Below are 26,566 nucleotides of genomic sequence, written 5' to 3' on the forward strand. Positions count from 1 at the left end.
ACCACAGGTGGGCTCAGGTGGCTGTAGCCATGCCTGGCCCCAACTCTCCTCCTCAGGGTCTCGAACCCCTGCAGGGCTCAGGTGGCCTCCTTGGGGCTTGCACCCCCACAACTACCTCTGGTGTACGTGACCCACCCAAAGGTGAGGGCTAGGGGTTAAGGAACCCCGACCCACCTTTCACCAGGGTAGTAACTGGCCTGGCATTTCCTGAGGCTCCCGCACCACTGGGAGCCCCACCAGGCCACCCACTCCCAGTAGGGTGTAGTTTCCAGTCGTACCCAGGACCAGGAGTCTTCTGCCATCCCCTACAGCTCCTCCCTTACCGCCAAATGAAACTCGGCAGCCCTCAGGCCAGGCGATGTTATTGCTGCCTCCTCCAGCAGCCAAACTGCCTTGTTTTATATAGGCAGCCCTGGGCCTAAAATGGCTGCCCTCATTAGGCACCTGGAGGCTGCCAGCTGCAGGGCCTTAAAGTGGCAGGCAAACATAGTGCCCTGCCACATATAGTTCACTAGGTTTAGCCCCAGCAGAGTCAATAGTATCTCAAGCCATGGTGACCCCATAGCTCAGCACTGATCAGTTTATGCATGTACTCCAGATACACCCCCCCCCCAAAAAAAGGAGCCATGTGCTAATTAGCCCCCACTCATGGCTGGTACTTGTGTTTTTGTCACAAGTCCTGGGATCCTCCAAATATTTATATGCAGATGAGGCATAGGGCCACCTGGTCCACACTAATCATACTACATGCTGAGAGTAGAGCCAACAAAAGAATTCTGGGTGAACTGTTTGGGACCCCTTTGGTAATGTTTCCCAGACATCTGAGGCTGGTAAAGAAACTGGAATCCCAGGAAATGAAAAAGAAAGGTGCAACCCCACTGTAAGAGTAAAGAGGAAGTTGAAATGTATGCAGTGTAGTGGCTTACCATGACTTGAAAAACAGTAAGTTCTGAGGGACACTGCACTCAGTGGACACTGCCATATGTATTACTCAGATAGGTACCACTAAACTGCCCTTGTGATAAGTTCCCTTGCTTCTCAGCCTCTTGAGATACTCTCTACACCGAGTCTTAGTTCACAAGTCCTAGACTTAAGAGTCTGGGATAGAGGATGCTTGCCGAACCCCCAAGACCTCTGGGCCTAGGCCTGCACATAGGATGCCTACAAATGGATTTGGGAGTATCCGAAGTCCCAGAATGAATGGTCTGGGATGGAGGATGCTCACCGGTTGTAATGACATATGCAATGTTTAGAATGAGTGAGTTCTGCCTGCTCAATTAATCTGGTTTGTGGAATGAATGAGTTCTGCTCCATCAGTATGATTTGGAACTGATTTGGCTAATTCAATCTGGAATACAAAGTATATTATATTTTTTAAAAAGTTCCCCTCAGCATTTTGGGTTTTTTTGGCTAAGATCAAATGTAGCATTTTTGACACCCAGGGTAGAGTGTGTCATGGCTGACTCTTGGCCTTCCAGTGCTGGCCTGGTAATACGCGCACATACGTTCCCTCAGCATATTTGCCCAATATGGGCCATGTGTTTTATAATCATGCTCTGTGTCGGCTGCATTTAATCAACCTCATACTTTCCATTATTGAGCCTCTATTATTTAGCTGCAGTTCAAAGATAGACACTCTATTTAATGCAGTTTCCTTGTATGCAAATGTAAGACGAGAGGTTTTTTCCCCATGCTGATTAAGGGGAAAAAACCTTGTCTTGTAATCAAGTAAATACAGTGTTTATGGTGCAATTAACAAGTTAATCACATCTTCATAGTAACCTCCAGTGGGGGCCTGTGTTCCTTTCCCAAGGCTTGGATCCGTCTCTCCACCAATTTTTGTAATGTTCTTCCAGTGGGTTGTATAAAAGATGCTCCTGATGAGCTAAGAAGCCTGGCAAACTCATACGCACCTCTCCATGAATTAGCAACAGCTCCACAGAACCAACAAAAAGCCACCTCCTTGTGATCCTTCATTTACCTCCCTAAACACTCCTGTGCCACAACCTACATAAACATGACAGCAGGCTGATGAGAGACTGGGACTGCTGCTTAACATGACTATTTTTTTTTTTTTTTAGAGTTTCCTTGTGCCTACCCCATGTGTATTCACATGCAGTTTATTGTCTTATACTAAAATGGTAAACTCTTTCAGTCATAGATTATCACTAATCTGTGTTCACCTGGCACAGAAGGGGTCATAATCCATGGGGTGTAGTTCCTAGGCAGTATCACACTACAAGAATTAGATGACAAACAACACTATTGCCCACTAGATTTTGTCTTACAATTGCAAATATAACCTCCTTGCTACTCCTTGCAGTCATCTCCCAACTCTGCATTAATTGATGAGCTACACCCCCTCTATGCTTGCAGCTAGTTCTGAGAAGAGAAACTCATTCTGTCTCCAGTTTGTTCTAGAAGCAGTGAGCCTATACACGGCTCAGCCTCACCACTACTGTAAGCATAAACATCTGCAATATTCAGCCTGGGCTAGCAGCCATTAACCAGAGTCAATTCTGGATGGCTACATCTTGGAGGAAGAAGTGGGGGGAGAGGGGGAGGGAAGCAAAAGGAAACAACAGACAGAGGGGATAAAGACAAGTGGTATTAGATCTGTGAGTTATGGTTAGGGGGAGAGGAGACAAAAAAGAGCAAGACAAAAGCACAGCAAATATAAAAATGAGACAGAGCAAGGAGCACAGCAGCAAAAGGAGTAGAACATGAAACAAAGTCAAGAACTGAAATACCCCTGAAAACAGGTCTGTATTTTAAATGCACCACTGACATACTTCAGGCTAGGGTGAAATTCAGTTTTCCATTTAAAGGTGGCAAATGGAGATGATTATTTGATGGGGATGTCTGGGAGGACCTGTTCGTGCATATGCTGTCATCCCAGGAGAGGGGTGTTTGGTTTCCATGTGAGGTTCCCTTTCCAGCTGTTCAGTTGATGTCACTCAGATTCAAGGAGTGTGGCACCTCCCATATTTCAACATGAACAGCTGGCTAAGACAAGATGCATGTTCCAACACAGTACATTAAAGTTAAACAACACGGGAAAAGGAAATATCTTTCCTTCAGAAATTAAAATCATGTCAGGGAATGGGGGGGTTGTAATACCTGTGGCCCCAGATTACCAGAAGGGCTTTGCCCAGGATGGACCAGCCCACTCAGACTGGACTCATAGCAAGGGCAAGCCCTGAAGAGTCCCAACTGCCTGAAGAAAGGTGTCTGAGATATGCTGCTGGACCAAGACAAGGCCTGAAGTAGGCACAGATATTATTATTGAAGTTATATTAGTTTATTCATTTTCTCATACATGCTGGCCACTGCTGACTAGAACTTTAGCGAGACTGGAGGGCTCAGCCAATGTACACTGACCCTGGGCTGCATGGTTTTCTTCCATCATGGACCCTTGTAACAGGGGGCTGACACATGGCCAGTCACCGTACCAGTCCACCCCTCTGTCTAGGGCAGTCTGCCCTCATTCACCTGCCATGACTGGCTGTTAAATTAGCTGTTGTAAATATGGGAGGCTGCCCAATAAGTGCCCTGATGCCAACCTTCCCTACACCGTGTTCCATGCCTTGCAGATGGCATCCAAAGTTCTTAACCTCTGACCCATACTCAGCTTCAAAGCATCTGAAGACTTACTGGGGTCTCCCTTTGACCCAAAAGTCAGCCTCACAATGTCTGAGGCATTCATGACATGTGCCCCCGGAGCCTGGGGAGGCACAGCAACTGCTTACAGGTGACAGCAGCAGTTGCAGAGGCATGGCAGCGATAAGCAGGGAGCTCCCAAAGCTGCCGCCGGTGGTGCTGGCAGCAGGGAGGGTGGGGTCAGTGAGTGCCGACCGCCTGCAGATGCCACCGGCAGCATTGGTGGCACCTCTCTCAGGGGGTGCACCTCCAATCTCATCACCAATGGTCAAAGGGCCTACTGGGGTTCAATGCTTCTGACCTCTTGCAGGGACTCACTCACTCATGCCCCCTCACTGGGGCCCACTCCCTGAATTACTTGTGGGACTGGCCTGTTCACAGACCTTCAGGTTGTCCTTGCGGCCCTACTTTGCATGCCCCCAGTGCAGCCCCTGAGGTTGCCCCTGCAACCCTACTCTGCACCAAACCTCTACAGCTCTTCAGGTCACCCTCTGCAACCCTACTCTGTGCACCCCAGAATTTTACGCCCACTCACTGAGGCCAGCACTCTGTCCCCTTGCTGGCAATGAAGGGGGCAGAGTGCAAGCAATTAAGTTCCTTGTGTTTCAGTACTTCTATGTCTTAATTAGGGCAGAAATACCAGAAAGTTGCCTTTCTTGTGGAATATTAGTAATTCAGCTTCACCCCAGTATACAGCAAAACAAGCAAACAAACAAAAATCACCAAATTGCCTGATTCAGGCTGAGTTTCCCCTTTTGAGCAAAGTTCATGATAGAGCCGACTTTACCAAAGATCATTCACTTATTTTTGCGTTTATCATAAAGATGGCCTTACCTCATGTACATCTTGCTGGTCTCTCATGGCAATCATGTTCTTTATGGCTTTGATAAAAAATCTATTAATTTCATCTCCTTTCTTGTTCGGTAAAATCCGGATCAGCGGGACCATTATAAAAGGGAATGCAACTGTATGAGATTTTTAAAAAGAGAATAATTAAGTTGCATGTAGGAACTCATCTCTTCTCCAACCCACCTACATCTAAGCTGTCATTTTAGTTTTATGCTACTCATTTCTTCTGTCTCAGTTATCCATTTTAACCAGACACTGAACTGTTGGCCAGGAATCTCTTCTGATCACATGCCATCTACAGTTTGCCCCAGTTTGTAGCTTTGGCCTGTGGTACTGCAATTCAGTGCGACTTCATGACTTGTAACCATCACAGAAAGGAGAAAACATTTTCCTCCCTACGCAGATAATTTAATTTGAGAATTTAAAAAAAAAGTCTTATAACAAGCCTTGCTGAATATAAATTAGGACCATGGAGTCAAATAGATAGTTATCTTCCTCCTGTGTCTAGCTCTTAGTACAATCTTAGGATGCTAGTTCACTAGTTTAAGTCACCCTGCCTTTTACAGAAGAGATCAAAACAAAGAACCTTGAGGTACAATATCATGAAAATTTACAGAAGGCCAAAAGGGAGACTCCTGTCCTTGATATTTATATGTAGCAACTAGAAAACTCAAGTACTATGGCTGGTGAACCATTACCACAAGGTTATCAAAGAGCTCCCTGCTGGACTATCATCACAGTGCACTATGAACATCTTAAAACAGTTCTGTAGACAGTGATTAATCCATCACAACACTCCTGAGTAGTAGTTCTGCAAGCCAACAAACTGCTGCAATGCAGAGAATATACAGGCTCACCAGTGGTAAAGATGATACTGAAAACCAACTGCTTCCAGAAAAAAGCAACCTACACTATTCAGAAACTCTTTATTGGAGGACTCTTCTTATTAAGGCCTTATTGATGGTGGGCATGAAGCCATGGCCCCTCTGAAGTCCATGACAAAACTCCAATGGACTTCAGCGGGACAGATTTAAGTGTCAGACTCTGTGAATACATAACACTTAGATGGGAAAGCTCCCCTAGTGAGAGCTCTGGTAAAATTTGTCATCTAGGCAAGGATCAAAAGGCTCAGAATTTTTTTACACTGCATTACTGAACACTACTTGAAGGGGTCTAGGCAACAGGATATCTCAGCTTTGATTACACTATAGCTTCCACAATTATGCTTCCTAATTATCTTAGTGTAGACAAGAGCTTAGGCACTATCAGTCTAAGATGGACTAGTCTTTGACATAGAACTAAAAAGCTTTGTATTCCACTTTCAAGTCCATACAATATTTTCTATTAAATCACTTTAAAATAAATAAATTCTCTTAAAGGCATCCTCTGCTGACATTTGTCATCTTCATCCTTTTCAAACATCAACCCAGATTGCTGCTATTTGAAGAAGAATTTTAATGGCTTAAGATGTCAAGTCATCACGCTCATCTCCATTTCCACCCCCTTCTTTCTGACTTTTTGCTAGCCCATTTTATTTATGGTGGAATTTCTATTCCTACCAAGTGAGCATATGGCATACTAACTTTGCTTCAGGGTTCCAAAGGGCCATGCTTCATATAACATGGGTTATACTGCAGTCATGCACTTTTAATCCAGAAGTGTAACCCCCAAAAACTGTGAGTCCCAGCAGCCTTCCACTCAAATCAAGAGGAAGCCTTGCCTTCTTAGACTCATTTTTTACAGGAATCTGTACTAAAGGCAAGTGGTTGTAGGCCTTATTCTAGAAATCCAGGCAGAAAAAAATCCTGCCTTCAGTACTTCCTTCTTGCTTGCAATTCAGAAGTTTTGTAACTCAAGAATGATACCTAAAAACTAGCTAATATGAAAGAGCAAAGGTGGGTAATACTCACTGGTGAGAATTAGGATAGGTCTGAGCAATGAAATTTCAAATAACTTCTTGCAGTTTTTAACAAAGGGATCATCAGGCTTCTTTTGAGAGTCCACTTGAGTACCAAAAGCCACACTGCCAACAACATCCAAGGTGAAGCAGCCATAGCATCTATATTGGATTAAAGAATACAACTTTTATAAGCTAATACTTCCATTGATATCTGACGTTTCTGAATATTGTACAACAAAATGTACATTTTTTTTAAAGATTTAAGTCAATTTTCAAGTGATCTGAGTTTCATCTATAGTATAAATATATATGTATATATATAGTATAAATATTTTCATTATTCTAGCAACAAAGGCAGATTCTGCAATTAATTATCCTGCAATTAATAAATAACCACCTCCAGGCTTCTCTAAAGTTCATACAAACCACGTTAATATTTTATATAAAATTTTTTTCAGAAATCAGACTTCTAACCCATAAAAATAAAAATATTTCTGTGCAGCCAGTTCAAACCAAATATAGCATGTTTGGGGTTTACAAACATATTTAGAGTCCACCTCTTTATTTAGAGTCCACCTCTTAATAGAGAGGTTCTGACTACGAGGATAGGAAGGGGAAAACAATCTAATGTATCTGGGGTGACAACAGTTTAAATCAAAGTCAAAGCATATTCAGTATATTTGTCTTTCAACTCAAATTAACAACTTGAAGCAAGGATGAGATTCAGCACCATGTGCAACTCCAGTTCCTGAAACCACTAGCAACTGCTTCAAGGAGCACATCTGCTTGTGAAGAAAGAATATGCCTGATGAAGAAAGAATATGCCTGATGATAACAAGCAGGATATAGAATAATATATAAAATATTATAATGCCATTACAGAAATCAATGGTGTGGCCTCATGCTACATGGAATGCTATGTGCAGTGTTGGTAATGGTTATGTCTCATTTCACAAAAAAATATGGCACAATTAGAAAGGTTACAGACATGGCCAAAAAGAATGATATAAAAGCATGCAAGAAGTCTCATATAAAGTTAGACTAAAGAGCCTGATATCAGTCACCTTAGAAAGGAGATAACCCAGGATACAAAACAAATGTGGCAACTGTATCACTATCAAATGATGCTGGTGTAAGCTGTTACCATGTAACTGCAGTATATATAAGTGTAGCAAAACCATTGCAACTTTTTTTCTGTTGCATTTGGGGTTAAAGTTACAGAAATTGAGTTGACTTGTATAGCTACAGGAGCATGCAGATGTAACAGGTACACTGTAACAGTTGATTCTGGCTCTGGACATGCCCCTTTTAGAATGTTAAACTTGCCTCTGCCCATAATCCAGCAGAGGATAAAGGTATATGAAGGAGCGAATAGTCTAGAGAAGGTAGATCAGAATCATCTGTTCTCCCTGATACAACATTACAACAAACAACATTAAATGAAATTAAAATGTGGCAAATTCAAAACCATTACAAAGGAAATACCATATTTGCTTGTGTCTATGATGACCCCCTAATAATTATATTCTATATATGTAACCAGGTGTAGAATCTAATTATTAGAGGGTTGTCTTAAAATAGTCCCCAACCCCCAAGGCAGTGGTTGGGGGTTTCAGCAAGCCCCCTGTCCCTCTGTCCTTCCACTTCTCCCCCCTGCCGCCTCACCCTACCCTCAGCTCCCCACAGTCTCTGCCCCTCTTCCCCCCCACTCTCTGCCCCTTACACCTACCCACTGCCACAGTCTCTGCCCCTTCCTGCCCCCTCCCACTCACCACAGTCTGCCTCTCCCCCTTCCCCCCCCCCATTACTATCTGGTTCCTGCTGAGTCAAAGAGCAGAGCACATGGAAGTTAGCCCCTGCTGGCCATGCAGCATCTGGTGGTGCTGACTGGCTGGACAGGGAACAGTTTTCCTGTGTGCCAAGCCCAGGAGGGAATCTGGCCCAAGTAAGAGCTGAGCCGTGCCTAACTGTAAGGGGCAAGGGGTGGAAGCTGCAGAGGACAAGCAGAGATGGGGGTAGGAGCTCAGGCCCTGACCCAGGGTCAAGGCCAGAGTCAGAGAAGCTGCCTGCCCCCTCTTCTCCCCTCCCCCCCACACCAGCTTTGTACATGAATCTAAGATTAGAGGTTTTTCCCCCTGTGCTGATGGGGGGTGGGGGGCAGGGACTCATCTTAGATTCAAGTAAGCATACATTTCTTTTTAATAACACATACAATTAAACTGTGGATGTCAGTGCCTGGGGAAGCTGTTGAAGCCAAAGAGTTAACAGAATTCCAAAAAAGGATGGGATGTTTTGTATGGGTAACAGATGATCTAAAGTTGTAATAGCTAACACAAGCAAATACTTTGAAAGGGAACCCGAGTACTAGACATCAGAATGAGACATAATATGATGACAAATTATTCCACCATTGACTAATGTGGGGTTCTTTTACCTTCTTTGGAAGGTTTTAATGGGGAACCAGTCAGGTCTGACCCAGAATGTCAATTCCTATGTTCATATGTTATTAGTGGACAGAAGGAAGCAGGCTGGACATAGACAGGCATCTCTCTCCTTTTTTCAAGCTGTTAAAGTTCATTAGAAGACAGCTAGAAATACATTAGATAATAGAAATACATTTACATACTGAAATTACACTTTCAAGTAAGTACGGTCAGAACGGTACTGGCTGTTGGATGCTATATCTGCTGTACCTCTTTCCTTCCCAGGCTGTATCAATCTAAGCTGTGTGTGTGAGGGAGAATTGTTTTTATACAATAACTGTGATAGGGGAAACTGTGGCTAGTCAGGTATTTTTTAAAATAATGATTCTCTGTTCTAGTGTTTTCAACGTACCTTTGGATATCAAAAGTCTTGCCAGAATCTGCAAAGACCTTCAAATTACTCAGCAAGACATCACATGCTTGGTTTATTAGCGGAGTCATCTAGAAAAGAACACATGTGGCATAATTAAGAATACAATCAATTCCTCTAAATTAGTTACATACAGTAGGTGGTATGGTACTTTCAAGATCATCCGTATCGGGGCTAAGCAGGAATCTTAGAAATAGAAGCATAAAAAGTCAACAGCAAAAGTCCCTTGTTTCTCAAGACTGACATCACTGAGAATCCACCAGCTGTACCAATTGGCTATTGCACTGGTTATATTCATGTCAGGAAACCCAAAGGCTTATCTGAATACCCACTGAATTCAGGTTCCTTTCTAGCTGTGACTGTGCCTACAGTCTGTTGTCAGAAATAAAGACAAGCCTCTCCTTTCTCCATTGTGCCCCAAACCAAATCAAATGGGGCACTGACAGACATGAAATGTGCCCCCCACCATTTTCCAGAAAAGGAAACGCGTTAGCTTGACCCGGGTCCCCAGTATCTATAAAGATTGGGTGGTACACGATCTATACAGACATTGGGCAAGCCGGGTCAAGCTAATATGATGCCGCCTCTGGATATCTGCTGTGCTCAATGCATGGGTGCATCAAGCTGAAAGTAAAGCGCAGCTTTTGGAGGACTTTTCTTCACATCTGTAAGCAGCTATAGTGACTTATAAAGACTAACTGATAGGGTATATTTCATCTGTATATTTCATCTGATATTTCCATCTCCACGATAGAAAGTGCATCTTGTCAATGGTCACTATCCTGCAAAGATAAAAGCCTGTAAGAACTAATACTTCTCTGTAGACTCCTGCTGAAGTCAATGAGTTTTGTTACATGGTATATACATATACGGTACTACAGAGAACAGTGTCATCTCAACCTGGGAATAGGGATTCTCAGGTATAATGATTGCTACTACATGGACATATGCATAGTTAAAACCCATTAAAAATGCTCTCAATACATACTTAATGCCCATTAAAATGTTCTCACTGTTCTTTCAATGGTCAATTGTGGATCTAACTGTGACCTGGTCATGGCTATCAGCAAAATCATCCCTCTTGTTCTTTCACAGAAACGAGGAGCATGCAAAATGACTAAGACTTTATTCAGTATTGATGTACATCTCTTTATACATGAAAAGGTAGCAGACACCAATCATAAATGCATAGTGGAATGAAGCAGGGGGTGGAAGAGGTAGAGGGCTGACTACTCCTTTGGCTGTAGTCCTTACATGAATACATCCTCTTCAACTGCTATAGTCTTTTCTTCACAGGGACTATGAACTGTTCTCCTTATAGACTACAATTTGAGCATCATTGTCCTCAGTGCTTATTCCAGATAGCCGCTGCAATAAAAGCTGCTAGTATCTGGAGCCACACACATCTATGAATCCTACAGCTTCCTTTTCTTCATGTCCAAGTAGCTCATTTCAATTTGGTTTGTGGATGCAAACAAATGTGAAAAAAAGCCAAGAGGCTTATGCTTCTAGTTGGACATTCTTGCTACCAAAAGAAACAAAAGATAGCTTACTGCATGTTCTCACTACACTATGGGAGCAACGCAGGCTGCCCATCCAAGTCCACTTTGCTTGGCACCTCTGCCTCTGTGAAACTGGCATAATACTGCGCCCAGGAACAGTGCCATCTTAACACATGGGCAAAAGCATAACCAGCCAAGAGACCAATGGACAAGCATCCAACACATTTAACTGAAGGCATGATTCTGACTCAGGAATATCTGTAGTCATTCCTGAGGGGCCATGCTGATGCTTTCAGAAAGAGGTCACTATTACTGCAGTTGAAAACAAGGCTAATTTGAATCTTAATAATGGGAAACCTGCAAGGTGAGTGTTTGAGTTCTGATGAATCCAGATGATCGCTCTGCAACACTAGCTGTGGAGAATGGGGATACAACCAATAATATAAGGCAGCGTTCTTACCCTTTTGGTAGCCCAAGAAAGGTTTCCTGGAAACAGCTTCTTCTCAAGTGATTCAAAGGAATTAACGTGTTGTTAAACTGACAGGACCGGTGAAAAATGCTTTCCAATCTGCGGGTTAAACCCTTCTACTGAACAAAAACCCTGAAGAATTAAATGAAAATCTGTATTTTAACAGTTCTTTATCAAAGATATGGGGATAATTTTATATCTTCCCTTTCTTGCCTTTATTTTTATCTTTTTTCATTCAGCACTGCACAGGTTATTGCTGGCTTGAATGAATCTCACTGCACTGCTGAACTTCCCATACTCTACCAACCTTTAAGGTTTCAGAATATTGTTACTCTTTATTTCTACCCATAAAATAACTTTGTGGGCAAATGTAGAGGTCCATGAGGATTTGATTTGTTGTGGCTGTGCAGGAAATGCAGAGGGATAGGACTGCCCTAAGAGGACAATTATTTGCATGAGAAAACTATACAGGGAGTCTGCAAAAGCATTTTTTTTCCTAGGGATGGCATGCACTTCTTAACGATAACTGAACACAAGGACCCCAGACTGAGGCATTTATTAATTTGGAATAATTTAAGCTCTTTGTTTAATAATCAAGTTAAATAAAAAGGGTGGTGGAAGAAGGAAGTTGCTTCAAACTTTTTAGAAAACATAGCAAAGCAATATACACAGCAAGTAGATGGCCCTGGAGAACACTACACTTCTATAGATGATCGTTTGCCAATCAGAGTGCACAAGCTGCATGACTTGAGGGGGTTTTTTTGCTGTTGGTGGGTAAATAAGCTCAAGCTGCTGGGCCCTCTGATTGGCTATTAGTAACATAATGGAGTGAAAGCTAAACAATATGCTCCTTTTAAATATTTGATCTGCCAGTTATCTAATGGCTAAAGTAGCCCAGCATCCAAATTTATTTCTATCTGCCAAAGGAGAGCATTGGAGGTTGGGGTTTCTTTGTGTAATCCTGCCAACACATTGCTTGGCACATAACAACAATTAGTTTCTGATACTGCAGTATGCAGGGAGATCTGTATTGCTCAAAGGCATCACAGTCACACTCCTCTAATTAGCTAGAATTCTTAGTATTTATTATTACTACTTGCCTTATTATTAGCACTCAAACTAGGAAGAAAAATGACACATTCTCTACCACAAAGGACTTGCACTCAAAACCTCTCTGAAACAAAAGAATGAGCAAAATGTCCAAGGTCAGGTTAGCTTCATGTCTTATTAGTTAATCTCTTTAGAAACTATTATTTTCCACACCCTCACAATCCCAACACTCCCTTCCCTCTCCTTTTATCACCCAGCTGTACTGCTGCCCATAGTCCCCATGTCAATGGGAGTGTCTAGAGACTCTCTAGGCCAGGCCCCTGTAGGTAGGAAGAAGCATTTCCATGGCATGATCTGTCTTTGTAGAGAGCAGCAGCTGCTCTTGCTCATTCTTCCTCCCCACTACAGAGGTTAAGGATGGGAGCTGCACGATCCTTCTTTTGTTGGGTAAATCAACAGGGTGTCAGCTGGAGTTCAGGAATATAAAACTCCTGTCATGACGCATGGGGGAAGGCCCACAGGACTCCCCAGATGCCCTTTGCCAACTCAAGGGCCCATTATTTTCTAACCAAATGATGTCATGACAGTGATTTTCCATAACAACTGCTTCAGCCTTTGACAGCCAACTTTCTGTATTAAAATTGCAATTAAAAGCCAATATCATAGAACTGGGTATCATCATCAATAATCACTCAGATATTCACACGGTCACTATGCATTGCTCTTGGGCAGTCATTACTACAATATAGCTGGGAGCATTATATGGTCTGGTGAACAGTAAAAATAATACTTAGCACTTACCTAGCACTCTTCATCTTCCATTTGTTTAACTAATATTAATAAATGAACCACAGCAACATAAAATAAATATTAACCAGCATATTGAACAGAAAGAAAAAAACAGTTTGAAAAACACTACTTGTGCAAAACCAAGCACTCAAAAATTAGGAAATGGTGGAATTAAGATTTCTGTGCAGCTTTATTTTGGCATTTTTGCACATACACATGACAACATATTCTTTAATTATGTAATTAGAGGCCATTTTTTTCTACAGGCGCCTTTCATCATTCAGTGCCCAGGACTCACCTGCTCTAGGTAAGGATGAGGGCTGTGGGGTGAAGGAAGCTGTTGTCTGTAGGGCACTGATCGCAAAAGTTGTAATGAATACAGTGAATGACAGAATTATAAGGAGGAAGAAGACATTCTCACATTTAAGACAGTTTCATGCTGCCTTGAACAGTTTGATTCTCACCCTACGTCTGCCAGAAGGTCTTTTTCTGAATACAATTGAGTTCCTAAAACCAACTTTTTGATGATCAGTAATACACTGTTTGCTGTTTTCTGGATGCCTGACTTGAGATTTTCAGGTCTAACATGCAGATATATTGAGAATTCACGGCTACAATTGTATTCAACCGGAGGTGTGCTTTGAAGAGATCAGCTATTATTTAGTGTTTAGCACTGAAAAATCAGATTGTAGGCCTCCCAAAATGGCATTCAAAATTAGCAAATACATTTAATCTTAAGCACTCTACATCAGGTCCCCATTTGTAAAATGGGATAATGCCACTATTAATATGTAGGGAGTACTGAGATACTATAGAGATGAGTTTCAAACAAAAGCCCAGGAAGAAATTCAGAACAGGGTTTCAACAGCACACAGTAAAATGAAGCCCAAACCTACACACTGAACAAAATACAACAAAGTACTGATGAGCAGGACCCATCCAGTGTGGTGACTTAGGCAGGAGTCCTCTGGAACACAGAGTACATGATCAAGGAATTAAAAACTAAATTTTATGCATATGAACACTGGATAAGTTAAGCTTCTATAGGCAACATTCATTCCAGCATTTCCTAACTTTTGAGTGCTTGACTTGAACCTGTAATGACATTATTAATAGTCTTTCATGCATAATTTCCTAGGTTTTTAAAGAAGCAACCTGAACCCCTCTCCACGTATTGTGTCATAGGGCATCCCACTGAGACCCACACCACCAGTGAGCTAGGCTGGAAGCTTTAAAACCAGCACACTGGCTTCTGCCACTTGAGCTTCTGGCAGCTTTCCGCCTGTGGACCAGCACCAGAAATGAATGACATGCACAGTTTGGTTCATGATGGTTTGTTGACACAAAAGAAGAGGCAAAACTTGGAAACCTTGGGTTCCTTTCCAGGTCCTGGTGGGGAACATGCATTAGTGGGCACAAACTATTCTGCCCATTATGCCTTCTCCCCTAGTCCCCCAAAGACTTGACTGCTTCTTAACAACCTTCTGCCTTCACATTGTACTCCCAGTCATTTCCAGTTCTACCCCACTTGCTCCAGTCATCACCCAATCCATCTGTTCCCCCACTCTGGCTTCTAGTTCCCTTTCCCTCCTTCCACATTTGCCATCCTCGTTTGTCTCCCATCTCAATCTCTCTCCCAGGTTTCTCATTCAATATTGTACCTTCACAATCTCCCCCTACAGCTTACTCCTTGACAGATCTGTCTCCACTTACCCTACCACCTTTCCTTCACATTACTGGCTCTCAGACTCAGTCTTCACCCAACCAATTCCATCTCCTGTGCCCCATCCTACTAGTCCTAGATTTCTTGCCCAGCTGGGTCCCAGTTTCCTTCCTTGTCCCAAAATATTCCTTTTATACCTTGCCACCTCTGCATTCACATTGGGCAGCTTCCTCCTCCACTCTACTTGGATGGAAAGGCACCAACAGCACAAAAGAAACAATATCTCTACCAACAGCAGCCTGGTACAGAATTGGAGAGAAACTGGTGCTCTGATGAAAGACTGAGTCTATACATTGCAGACAGAATCACTGAAGACTTGTTATGAAGGTCCATCAAACATCTATGGAGCCTGTGTGAACCGGCTGTATGAAGACTCACAGTCCTGCCAAATTAGGTAGAGCTTCACAAGGCTGACAAAACATCTGTAATGAGCGCAGGCCCAGCTGGAGAGGATCCAGCCCCAGGTCGCAACTGGCAGGAGTCAGGGAGTAAGCTGAGTCATCCCCCAGGCCTACAGGAAGAGGGCCCTGCCCTTTATAAGCCTATCATAGACAGGCAAAGATTGCCATGCTGTGCCACTGGATTTTCACACCTAATCCTGCCTTTGGCTCCTAAACTTGGTTCTGACTTTGTTCCTGCAATCTTGAATCTGTTGCCTGACTCCAGCTCCCCAACCTAGGTGATCTACCCAGGCTACCTGTGCCAGGGTCACTCACAATTCCCTTGACACAAAAGCTACTACACTGTCAAATTTCAAGACTCTGCTTTAAATCAAGGGGATGCTAACGCTACTCAAACATTTTGCCAGAATTTGTTAACATGACCAAAACAATTTATTTTCCCGTCTCATTTTCAGAAATTGCTGACCAGTTTTCAGTTACATTTAAATAATAAATTTAAAAAATCAGCCAGAGGGACAGGCAAAGGCAGAGGCAAAGGCAAACTTCCAGCATTTAACAATTACAGTTTAAACAGTTAAATTTTGACAAAGTTATACACTTTGGCCCTGTTAATGGGTAATACAGAACAACCTTAAGGATAGAGGGTACAACCAAACCCACCTGAAAATATATGTAGCTAAACTGTAAGATTTTAAACAATTTTATTATAGTGTGTGAGAATGCATGTGTATATACACATAGATATTTAGTTCATGCTTGCCCATGTTTCATATATGGACAGATACTATACCAAAAATACCATAACAAAAGAATCTTACAAATGTTGCAAAGTCAAACATTCAAAAGTTTGGATACGCCAGAGTTAAGGTCTGTGCAACCTTATTTCTGCCTCATTGCACGTATGGATTATGACAGTCTTTAATTACGCTACCCGGCACTATTTAGACCTACAGACTTCCTGCCTCATTCAGTCTCCAGGATGGACGGCACTCAGTCAATGAGACAACTATTAATATTTCTTTGCATCCCTGTCATTCATGTCCCAGTTTAGCAACGTGCATGCTTATGCACTTTGTTATACAGAGGCCTCAGATTGTGACCCCCATCTCTTAGTTACTGCAGTGACTGCTATCTACAGAGTTTTACGCACACATGCTTATAAGTTCAATGCCGTGGGAGCACCAGGACCAAACTGACTGACTGTGACCCACCAACACTTTATGCTGACCTACCAGGCACTTTGTCTAATTTTATAGGCAGGTTACCTTTCCTGGGAATAGGGCTGAGAAACATGGGAGCATGTAGCACCCACTCAGGACACCGGAATTGTTCCAACATCCATTAAAGAAACAGCAAGATTTGCATTAACTTTAATGATCCTTGTATTAGGCCCTGAGCAAAAGAGAGAAGAACGATATGCCCCTGAAGAACTGGTGCTGAAATGCTGTCAGCAGGTAGGTAAAGCTGCACCTGAGAAAAGATGGTGGGACTCATTCTAAGGTGGGGTGGGCAAAATGCAGCCCGCAGGCTGGATACAGCCCACCAGGCCATTCTATCTGGCCCACAGGGCCCCTACAAAATTTAGAAAATTTTGCCTGTAATGTGGCCCTCGATTGCTTGCCAAAACTCAGTAAGCGTCTTTCTGCCTGAAATAACTGCCTGCTCCTGTTCTAAGGACTCTGTCTCCTAATCCTGGCAACAAGAGGCTACAGTACAAAAACTCCACATTAGTTGAGCTGACCAAGGGGGAAAAAAGATAGGTAGAGCCAAGGGAAAAAACCAGGGAGATGTCTTAAGCGGGAGCATACAAAGAGTCAAAGGCTGGTATTATTTGGCAGGCTCATACCAACTTCCCTCCCTTGTAAAGAGGCACCAGGGAAGACAAAATGAATGCATTTGCAGTTAGCTAGCCAGACCCCCAAATGAAGGGCCTGATGCTGGGATTTCAGTGATATCAATGATCTGTGAAGGGCAGGAAAGAAAAAAAGGAGAAATGTAAGTAAAAGTCAGAGAAAAACAATTTATCTTTAAAACCAATTCAATATGCCATTCGCTGTTTGTAATAGTGGGATAGCTTTTCCTAATGACAGATGAAGACATGGGGAAACTACTCCAGATGCCCAAATTGTATAGAGCATATATAGGTATATTCTAGTAAAAAGCAACATTATCTTGCTGAGCAGTACTACTGTATATTAAGGGACACTTACCCAGTGTCTTTGGCTAATAAATATATAAGAAGTTTGAGTGCATTACTGAGCTCCTCCCAGGCTCCCTCTCCACATTTCCATCCAGCTTTAATTTGCAGTGTAACACGATATGGCAGCTGGAAACCTGTCAGCTGACAGGGCTCCAAGCAACAGGGTTGCACTATGTGCTGCCACGGCTGTGAGTCCCACAGCTGATGAGACTTCCAGCCATGGCAGTGCCCTGTGAGTCCTGTCAGCTGCAGGACTTATTGCACAGCAATGTGTGGGGCGCTGCTGCAGCTGGGAGGTCCGTCAGCTGTGGGACTCGCAACCGCAGCGATGTGTGGGATACAGCTGGGATTCGCATCTGTGACAGTACCTGGGACACTGCGGCAGCCGGGAGTCCCATCAATGGCAGGACTCTCAGTCACGGCAGTGTGTGAAATGCTGCCCTGGTTGCAAGCCTGGTCAACTGAGGAGGCTTACAGCTACAGCAGCATGGAAATGTTCAGATAAAGGTGTAACAGGATCTGCTGCTGGATCCCACAATCATGCCTCCTGCCATGCACTTGGATCACACACCAGATCCTATCACACCTTTACCTGAACATCTAGAAGGGCCCCAGACTTACAACTCTCACAATCAGACTGTACCCATTAGTTTGACCTGGCTGATCTGCAAGAGGGTTTGTTTCCGTGGTTTCTGTTGGAACATCACAAAGTCTGTGCTGCAACCCACCTCAAGTGGAAGAACAGCATCAAATCCAGCCCCTTCCCCCCTCACAGACTGCTGAGGACAACACCACATTACATGGCGCACATTTCTTTAATTTTTTGGTTTGAATGGGTGACAGTGGTGGAAAGAACTGCAGGTATCCTGATAGGCGATGACAAGAGAACTGCAGCACAATCAGAATAAATAAAAATCAATAGATTTCTGCTGGTGTTGGCTGTAAGAGAGAGCAGAGCTATTTATCAACCCTGACAAGGGGGCAGAACTGTGGGATCATCACAGACGCATTCATTATTTTTATCAAGAAATGCTAAGTAGGGAACCAGGATCACTACAGCATGATCAAGCGTCTTAACATATTTTCATGCTTTAATATGCAGTATCTGGTAAGGCCTAAGAACAGTAGATGGTACTTTGTACTTATAAAGGCACTTTTCTCCAAAGACCTCAAAGTGTTTGACTAACATTATGACTGAACTAAACCTTAGGAAAAAAAGCTTTGTGAAGCAGCTATTATTATTCCCATTTTTCAGATGAAGAAATTGAGATACAAGAGGCTTAAGTGATTTTCTGCAAGGTCATTCAGGAAGTCAGCAGCAGAGCTGGGCACAGAACCCAGATCTCCTGACTTCTCATCCAGTACTTGCTCTTTCCTATTTTATTTATTATTAGTATGAGAGTAGTGCTCAGTGCAATAACCTCCCAGTCACATACCTCCTTTTCTTGGCCTCTGGACAACCATAAAGGAAGACATTAGCTCCATCCCAAAAAACTTACAATCAATGACTAACCCTATTAGTAGCTCCGATGGGCTGCGCATAGAACTCTAGCAGGTCTGATTGCAGTGTTGGAACTTCAGCATTTCTCTTTTTTATATCATTTCGCTCACAGTTATGGTGTCTGAATGTCTAATGTTGTTAAGCATTAAAACCTCATCCAAGAAGAGTGAACTGTTTTACTAGCTTTTGTGCATTCATTAGAAAAAGGAAATTAAAAGGGAGATAGCACAGCATATGGAACTCTATTAAAAAAACAACATTCAAATAGTATTCAACTCTTAGTGCAAGAAAGTTGGGAGACTGAGTAGGAAAGATATAGAAGCCTCATGGAAAATTCTGAAAAACAATAAAAGCCAATTCTCATAACACAGGCTGTAATTTTTATTGTGACTGCCTAACAATTGTTTAACTACCTGTTTTCAGTTGCTCACAACATAAGCCAGTTTTAACCTTTTTGGTTGTAGTTCTCTGTTTAATGTCTGGGATTTTGGTAATTTTTTTTCATGGACCTAACGTACAGTTGGGTGAAATTCCTCAACTTTGCTTAGCAAGTTTCTTAATGACATTATGCCCCTGCCTCAAAAAATGCAAGATGAAGGGAAGAGTCAAATCCAGGCCTTCTTAGTTAACCAAAAAGAAAAACTGCTCCCATGAGAAGGCACACTGGCCTGAGCCCTATGGCAAGATGGCAGCATTGTGTATATGGCATTATTCCCCTAGTGGCTAGCCTGGATAAAGAGCAGATTTATTACTTGAACTAAAATAAATCTTCATAGTTGGTATGGGAAGTCTGTGCTTTTGAAACAGAAGGACCAGGATTCTAGTGGCAGCAATACAGTTTCACGTGCAATTTGTCTAAGTCACATTGTTGTATGTGGCGCAGAGTCATTATGCTATTGCCCTATAGGAGGCTGCACACTCCCTGTTTTCCTAGAAAATAAGATGTTATCTGTGGAATGGGATCAGCTGTGCCAGGGTGTGTCCCAGCACAGCTGATCAGCTTCACTGGTGGTTATAGCCATTGCCTGGGGTTATCGTCATGTAGGGTCAGTTCCTGGGGCTTCAGGGGCCCAGTCCTGCTGGACAATGATGTCAGCTGCTGTGCTCCAAGACAGGGCATGTCAGTGAGGTACCATGGGAATCCCTTTTAGGATTCTCAGGGCATGCAATAAGCAAACAGGTGTCTTCCCCATAAGGAATAACAAATTGGGACTACCTTTAGTAGCAGCAACATTTTTGGGCACATGGAATGCAAAAAGGAGGAAGGATGTCTGTTTGCTTACAGCTTGTTCCTCCATAAACTTTTTTATGGTGACACAAGGGCGACATCTGTTTGCATACTTACAGCATGCCACCAGATGCTGGTCTCCTCAGAGTGGTGCTGTAATCTACAACATTAATGTGTAACTTCCCAACACCAATGGGAATTTTTGCTGTCTCTGTCAATGCTGCAGGACAGTTTATTAGCATACCAGGACACAAATGCAAGGTCTTCCACAGAGAATGGAATTTAGGACTTTCCTCCCCAAGGGTGCCCTAACCATTAGCCTACCCAGTCAAGCTCCTTCTTACTTGCTCTCTACCTGATCCCATGACTCATGCAGTCCTGGCTGCCAAAAGGTCCAGCTTCAATAGGAAGGATAAAGTGTCCTTGCCAGTCTATTTTATATGCTGATATGGGTAGTCTCCTGGCAAGCGGGAGATGAAGGTTCAAACCCTTCAAGGTGAGAGAAACCGAGAACCTACGTATCTCACTTTAGTTCCCATTAAGCTACTGGGCCAAATGATGGACATCATCATTACTATCAGTCATGGCATTTGGAATGAACTGCATATAACTATTTCACATTGAAAGCATATTACACATGCTTTGTCTCTACTTAAGGAATCAGGGCCTTAGTCACAACCTAGACATTTCTCACAATGATCTGCATCACAACAGAGATTAAGGAGGGTTAGATGCTTAGATGTCTATGTGGCTGAATCACTAAGCACACACAGTAACCCTAGTCTGGGCACCTAAGCAGTTTTGGAGCTGCAGCTCTGGGGTTGATCTAGATTGCCCTTTGTGACTTAAGTGTCTGAATTGGGCCTAAGTCCTGTTTAGGCTTCTACAAGGTCAACCTAGATATGGCTCCAAAACACCAAGCTGTGATGTTTAGGTTTAGTGTGGTGAAAATGAAAGAAACAATTTGCCTAGGCTTTTAGATGCCAAAACTGCATGTAAGTAACTCTTTGGAGGAGGGAAAAGTTTATAATGGAAAAAACAACAGGACTGATTACATAAAAGGGCTCTGAGCTTCACACCTTGCCAGAATATAGTCAGTAACTAAAAGTATTTCTTTCCCTGCAATACTTCAGATGGTCTGTAGGAAGCACTAAATACAGGATGCTTAAGAAAAAGGGAGGGTAACAATGAAGGAGCACTGATTTCCTCTGAGAAATCCTGCTATGACTGCTAAATTAAGCAGTGTTGAAAGGCGTGTGTGAAGGAGGAGTTAAATCACATTAAATTCAAATCCCTGAACAGACCATCACTTTTCTGCATTAAAACGACATACAGGGCTGAGAAGCATACACATTCAAAGGTTATTTAATTTCACACACAGTCATCTAAGAGAATGAAGAACACCCCTACCAGGAAAACACAGCCCCCAGATGCATCATTTTCTACTGGAAACAAGCAAGCACAGAGGCAGTAGAAACAGAATAGACACTGAACAATGCTGATGCAACTAAACAAGCTAATTTAAGATACATGTGGGGATCCCCTAAACAGGAGATAACATGTTTTATGGAAAGGGTGAAGGGCATTCCACACACGCACACGCAAGCATGAACAGAGGCAACATTTTCCCAGGAATGCTCTCCTCTGATTCCTTAGATTTTACAGAATTCTTTACTCACTCCCCTCCTCATCTTCTCTGGCAGAGTAGGATAAGTGAGGTTTTTCTAGTTAACAAACAGTTTGGAAATGAACGTACGGTTAAAGCTAATAAATGTGACATTTTTTTACATATGAGCTAGGTACTAGATGCCAGTCTGTACTCTGCTTTCGTCTCTTCCAGTGGTGTTGCTCTACTACCAAAGCAGCAAAAGGAGCAAGGATTCTCCCCTTATTCCTGCCCCTTAATAATTGACTCTGCAACCCCCTATACAGAATCACAGAGGTACATATATGCACCTCTACAAAGCAACGTTTCCAAGGAATCTTGCTGTCTAAGTACAGCTGACTGAAGTCAGCAGGGGTTGCTCTGCACAAACCATGGGGTGAGTGGCTTTACGTTTTGTTAGTTTAATAGCAAAATAACTGAACTGTTCTGTGTTGATGACCTGCAGTAACAGAGATTAATTTTAGCTAAGGAAATGCAAAACTCTTGTCTTCAGCCATACCATTACTGAACAATCTTTTGAATATTTAAAAATCCCAGTGTCTATGAAATTTGCTATCAAGTGAGTGGCAGAGTCAATGTCTAGGTGCATAACCAATGATATTGTCAGTTCTGATTAATCAGCGGTCCTTGCCAGGCTTATGGCCAATTAGAATTTACCATAATAAGGAGGTGACAGCTGGTGTTGCTAAGCAACTGCTGTCTATAGAGCTAAAGGAGCCAGACGCATTTAGATGTTACTGTGGATTTCGACAGAGGCATGTCAAAACAACGCAAGCGTCTGCCCAGTGGAAAATTTTACAAGCAAGGACTGGGCACCAGAGTGAGGAATATTTCTTTTTCAGCATAAATACAAAACGGAAGATTTTTTTTTTGAAAAGAAGAATTTAACCAGTCAATCATTACTCTGCATTTAATTAAGAGATATTGTGTCAATGGACTAGAACTTTGTCACAGAGTAATGGTCTCCCACTGCTAGATAAATGCTGGGGCATTTATAGAAAATTAGCAGCAGGTCATTGCTGAGACATTTATTTTCAGCCAGAGGTATTTATCGGGCAATGACATTCTGTTCCAGTGACTTATTTTATTATATCAAAGGATTAAAGAATAAAAAGGAAAGGAAATGAAAAAAGGCTGAAAAGGTTTGTGTGTTGAAGTGAAAGCTGCTGACTTTGCAAGTACTGAAAAGCTAAATTCTGATTAGGAGCCATAACCTTTTCTGCACTTCAGTCAATCAGAGCAGCTGCTTCTTGAAAATAAAAGGTTGTTTTTCTTTTCTTTTCTTTTTTTTAATTTCTACATTCTTATGAGCAAGCTGATTTCTTGCCGGAGTAAATTACAGGATCAGATCAAGGCCAACTGAAATTGGCATAGCTCTACTGAAGTCAACGGACTTACCACATTTACCCAAATCCAAGACACATTCAAATTCAAGATGACCCCCTAATAATTAGATTCCATACATGGAAAACTATAAATGTGTTACCCTTTTCCTTATATAAAAGGTAATTATTGGAGGGTTCTCTTAAATTCAACTTCACCCCCCACCCCCCCAACTGCTGCAGTGGGGAAAGCAGCAGCAAGGGCTGAAAGGCCAGATCTTTTCCCCTTGCACCTCTGTCTTCCCCCTTCCACTTGCCCCCTACATGCCTGTGCCTGCTACCTGACACTTGTCCATCCTGATGTCCACCCCCTGCTCCCTGATGCTTACTTTCTGCAGCAGCTCTGGCTCAAGCTCCAGGGCAGTCTGAAGCCCTGGCACTGGGCCCAGCCCCAGCGGCAACTCCAGACCTGGCCAGGAAGATAAGTGGGGTGGGGACAGGCAGTGCCATCTCCTTCATACTCGGCCTCAAGCAGCATACTGCAGATCTCCCCCACAATCTCCTTAGTACATCCCCCCTCCTCTACACTCTGATCCACCCTGGTCTGTGGCAGGTAGTGTCTCAGCTCCATCTTCAGTTCTGGGTCGAGGGCTGAAGCCAGATCTGTGATGCCACGTGCCCCAGGCTGGTACTGAAACCTCAGATAAGGTTCCTGCTCCCCACCTTTTCCCCTCCCCCATGCTGACTGGGGAAAAAAACCTCTTCTTGGATTTAATTAGCACCAGTTGAGGAACTGAAATGTACTGTGCATGTGTGGCATGTATCGGGGTGCGAATACTCTGGCAATACCAAATTTGTGGTTATTTACATTAGGGCTGTGCGAAATGGCACTGTTCCGTTTCACCTTGAGTTTCAACAGTTCGAGGGAACAGTGTTTTGTATTGAATTTCATTTTGAGTTGAAACAGCTGTTCTGTTCCATCGAAACAGAAAGGCTGTTTTGACACCATTTTGAGTTTCACTCAGGGTGGGAAGTCAGACCAGCTGGGCTGCTTCCCGGTGCCTCCACTAGGTTGCGCTGGGGGCAGGAGGCAGCCCAGCTAGGCTGCTTCCTGGGGCCCCGCACTTGATCATGCTGGAGGCGGGAGGCCCAAGAAATCAAGCACGGGCCCTGGGAAGCAGCCCAGCTGGGCAGCCTCCTGCCCCCAGCGCAATCAAGCAGATGAGGGTGCCAGATCTCATGCTGGGGATGGGAAGTCAGCCCAGCTGGACTGACTTCTCATCCCCAGCTTATGGTTGAAATGTTTGAACCAACCTTGTTTTGTTCTGAGGCTATTTCGACCAGCTTTGTTTTCTTTTGATTTTGCTGTTTCAACCTTGAAATTGGTCGAAACAGTGTCAGAATGAAATGGCCAGCAAAATTTCGCACAGCCCTAATTTACATACGCTTAAATTGCAGGCTACAAGGACAGATGCTCCCAATGGAGAAAACATGATCACTTTTAGAAGAGGGTAGTTTTCCATGCTGTATCTTACCTCTTTCAGTTTTGCAGCACTGAAGGTTGGGGTCAACATGCTCCGGACCTCCTTCCATCTTTGATCACGCAGACAGAGAATGCTGTCAACTACCGGCTTGGAAACTAGCCCTGGTGTCTAAATCAAAAAAGAAAAAAAATACAGACGTAGGGAGTTAAACAAGTGGAATGAAAACCAATCTAGTTTCACCAAAAATTACAAGACCCTAGAATGATTCTGGTACCCTTGTGATATAACTTAACCTACCTAGTCATTTGCCTTGCAATCATTCTAGTAAAGTCAATAGCTACCTAATGTGAACAATAGGATTGGGATATTGAGACAAACACTGAGCTGAAATATCACACCGATTTCTTCTTCAGTGTATTCCTTCAAAGATACTGAACTAGCCTAGCACTATATTCTCAGACACATCATGTTTTGTAATTTCTGACACTCTTCAATTGCCAACATTTTCTGCAGAACCCCAGTTTCTCTGAGTATATGTCCTTCTAAAGATGGCGATTCCTTCCTTTTTCGAAATGGGTGCCAGATGCTCCCTACCAAGATCCTGATGGGTGACATGATTCTAGACTATACTTAGTATGTCAGTCCGGTAGGTTAATTCTGGGACTCTTCAGGATATGTAACTGCAAGAGAGCTAATCAAGTCCTTCCTGAAAGCAAAATTCTACTTGTTAGGTGTGTTGTCACGGGAGTTCCCTCTGAATAATGAGGTCAGGATCGGAACTACTATGGAAATATCTGATCAGTTATTAGACCAACAGATGCCTTTTCCCTCCTGTATGTTACATTGTATTCACTCCCATTCAGAGGATGCCCACAACATCCACTAATTTGTACTGCCTAATCGACTATGGAATCCCACTAGAGAAAATTGTGCCAGTCAACTTGGAATAAAGTGGTATGGGAAGGAATGTCTGGCTTGCTACACTGCATAAGACTTGTAAAATCTGTGAGTATATTTTGTGCTGCAAAACGGTTTAATGTAATATTCTGAAGTACCTGGCAATGCCAGACACTGTAGTAAACTAATGGCACTACTCTGACAGTGTACAGGCTAGCTATGAACACCAGTAGGTTGTCTGCCAATAGGAATACAGAGTGAGGAGCCTATGACCCAGGTTAGGACTCATCATCCCGAGATCAAAAATAAATACATTTTAGACAGACATGGAGCACCTTATTCACATCCATACTGTTGACAGTGAAAGAGTTTTCTCAGCTCCCTTTACAAATCACTTTTAGGGTAGGCACAGACAGATAAATTAAACCAAATTAAAAGGCAGGGGGCAGTGGCAGATTATAACATATATAGGGCTCCATGGTAATAGTTTCATTTATCTGTTCCTATCCCATGGGAAATGAAAGCTAAACCAGAGTAGCGCATTCCTGTTTAATTTGGAGGTAAGCTGCTCCAGTTTAGCTTTCACTTACTATGGAATAGGAATGGATACATAAAATAGCTGATGTACAGTAAGCCCAGCATCCCTACCACTTTCAACTATGTATAATTTGCACATCTATCTATTAGGCCTGTGCAAAGTGACAAGTATTCCCTTTGGATTCAGATTCGGCCAATTTGGAGGACAGTGATTCAATTCGGAGATTTGAGTCACTGTCCTGATTCAATTCAGCTCAATCAGATCCAAAATATTTGGGGCTGCTTCAGAGATTCAGACATAGACCAAACAAGCAGATGACACAGCTGCCTCCAGATGGTAAGTGTGTTGGGGTTGGCAGAGGGCAGAGGGAAGGGTCATGAAGAAGGGAGGGATTGGGGTTGGGACAAGTTGCTCAGCTGGGGTGAGGGGACATTACTTGGGAAGGGGGGCAGAATGTGGGCACAGCAGCACTTGGAGCAGGAGCTTTGCCCCGCTGCCAGCCAGCGCAGGGGAGGTGGGGGCTTTGCCCCGCTG

General features: G+C 43.0%; 1 protein-coding gene across 4 annotated transcripts in view; it reads right to left on the bottom strand.

Moving 5' to 3' along the window:
* Window positions 1-26,566, bottom strand: part of TBXAS1 (thromboxane A synthase 1) — a 394,179-nt gene that overhangs the window by 151,114 nt on the left and 216,499 nt on the right. For all 4 annotated transcript variants that reach the window (XM_090043255.1, XM_090043254.1, XM_090043256.1 and 1 more), the window contains 4 exons: window positions 24,649-24,765; window positions 9,245-9,333; window positions 6,420-6,568; window positions 4,495-4,625 (listed from right to left, as the gene is read on the bottom strand). In XM_090043255.1, the coding sequence (XP_089899381.1) occupies window positions 4,495-4,625; window positions 6,420-6,568; window positions 9,245-9,333; window positions 24,649-24,765 (486 nt within the window). The remainder of the gene's footprint in view (window positions 1-4,494; window positions 4,626-6,419; window positions 6,569-9,244; window positions 9,334-24,648; window positions 24,766-26,566) is intronic.

The sequence above is a fragment of the Crocodylus siamensis genome, chromosome 4 (genome assembly GCF_052110815.1).
Source record: "Crocodylus siamensis isolate JL-2025a chromosome 4, ASM5211081v1, whole genome shotgun sequence".
NCBI lineage: Eukaryota > Metazoa > Chordata > Crocodylia > Crocodylidae > Crocodylus > Crocodylus siamensis.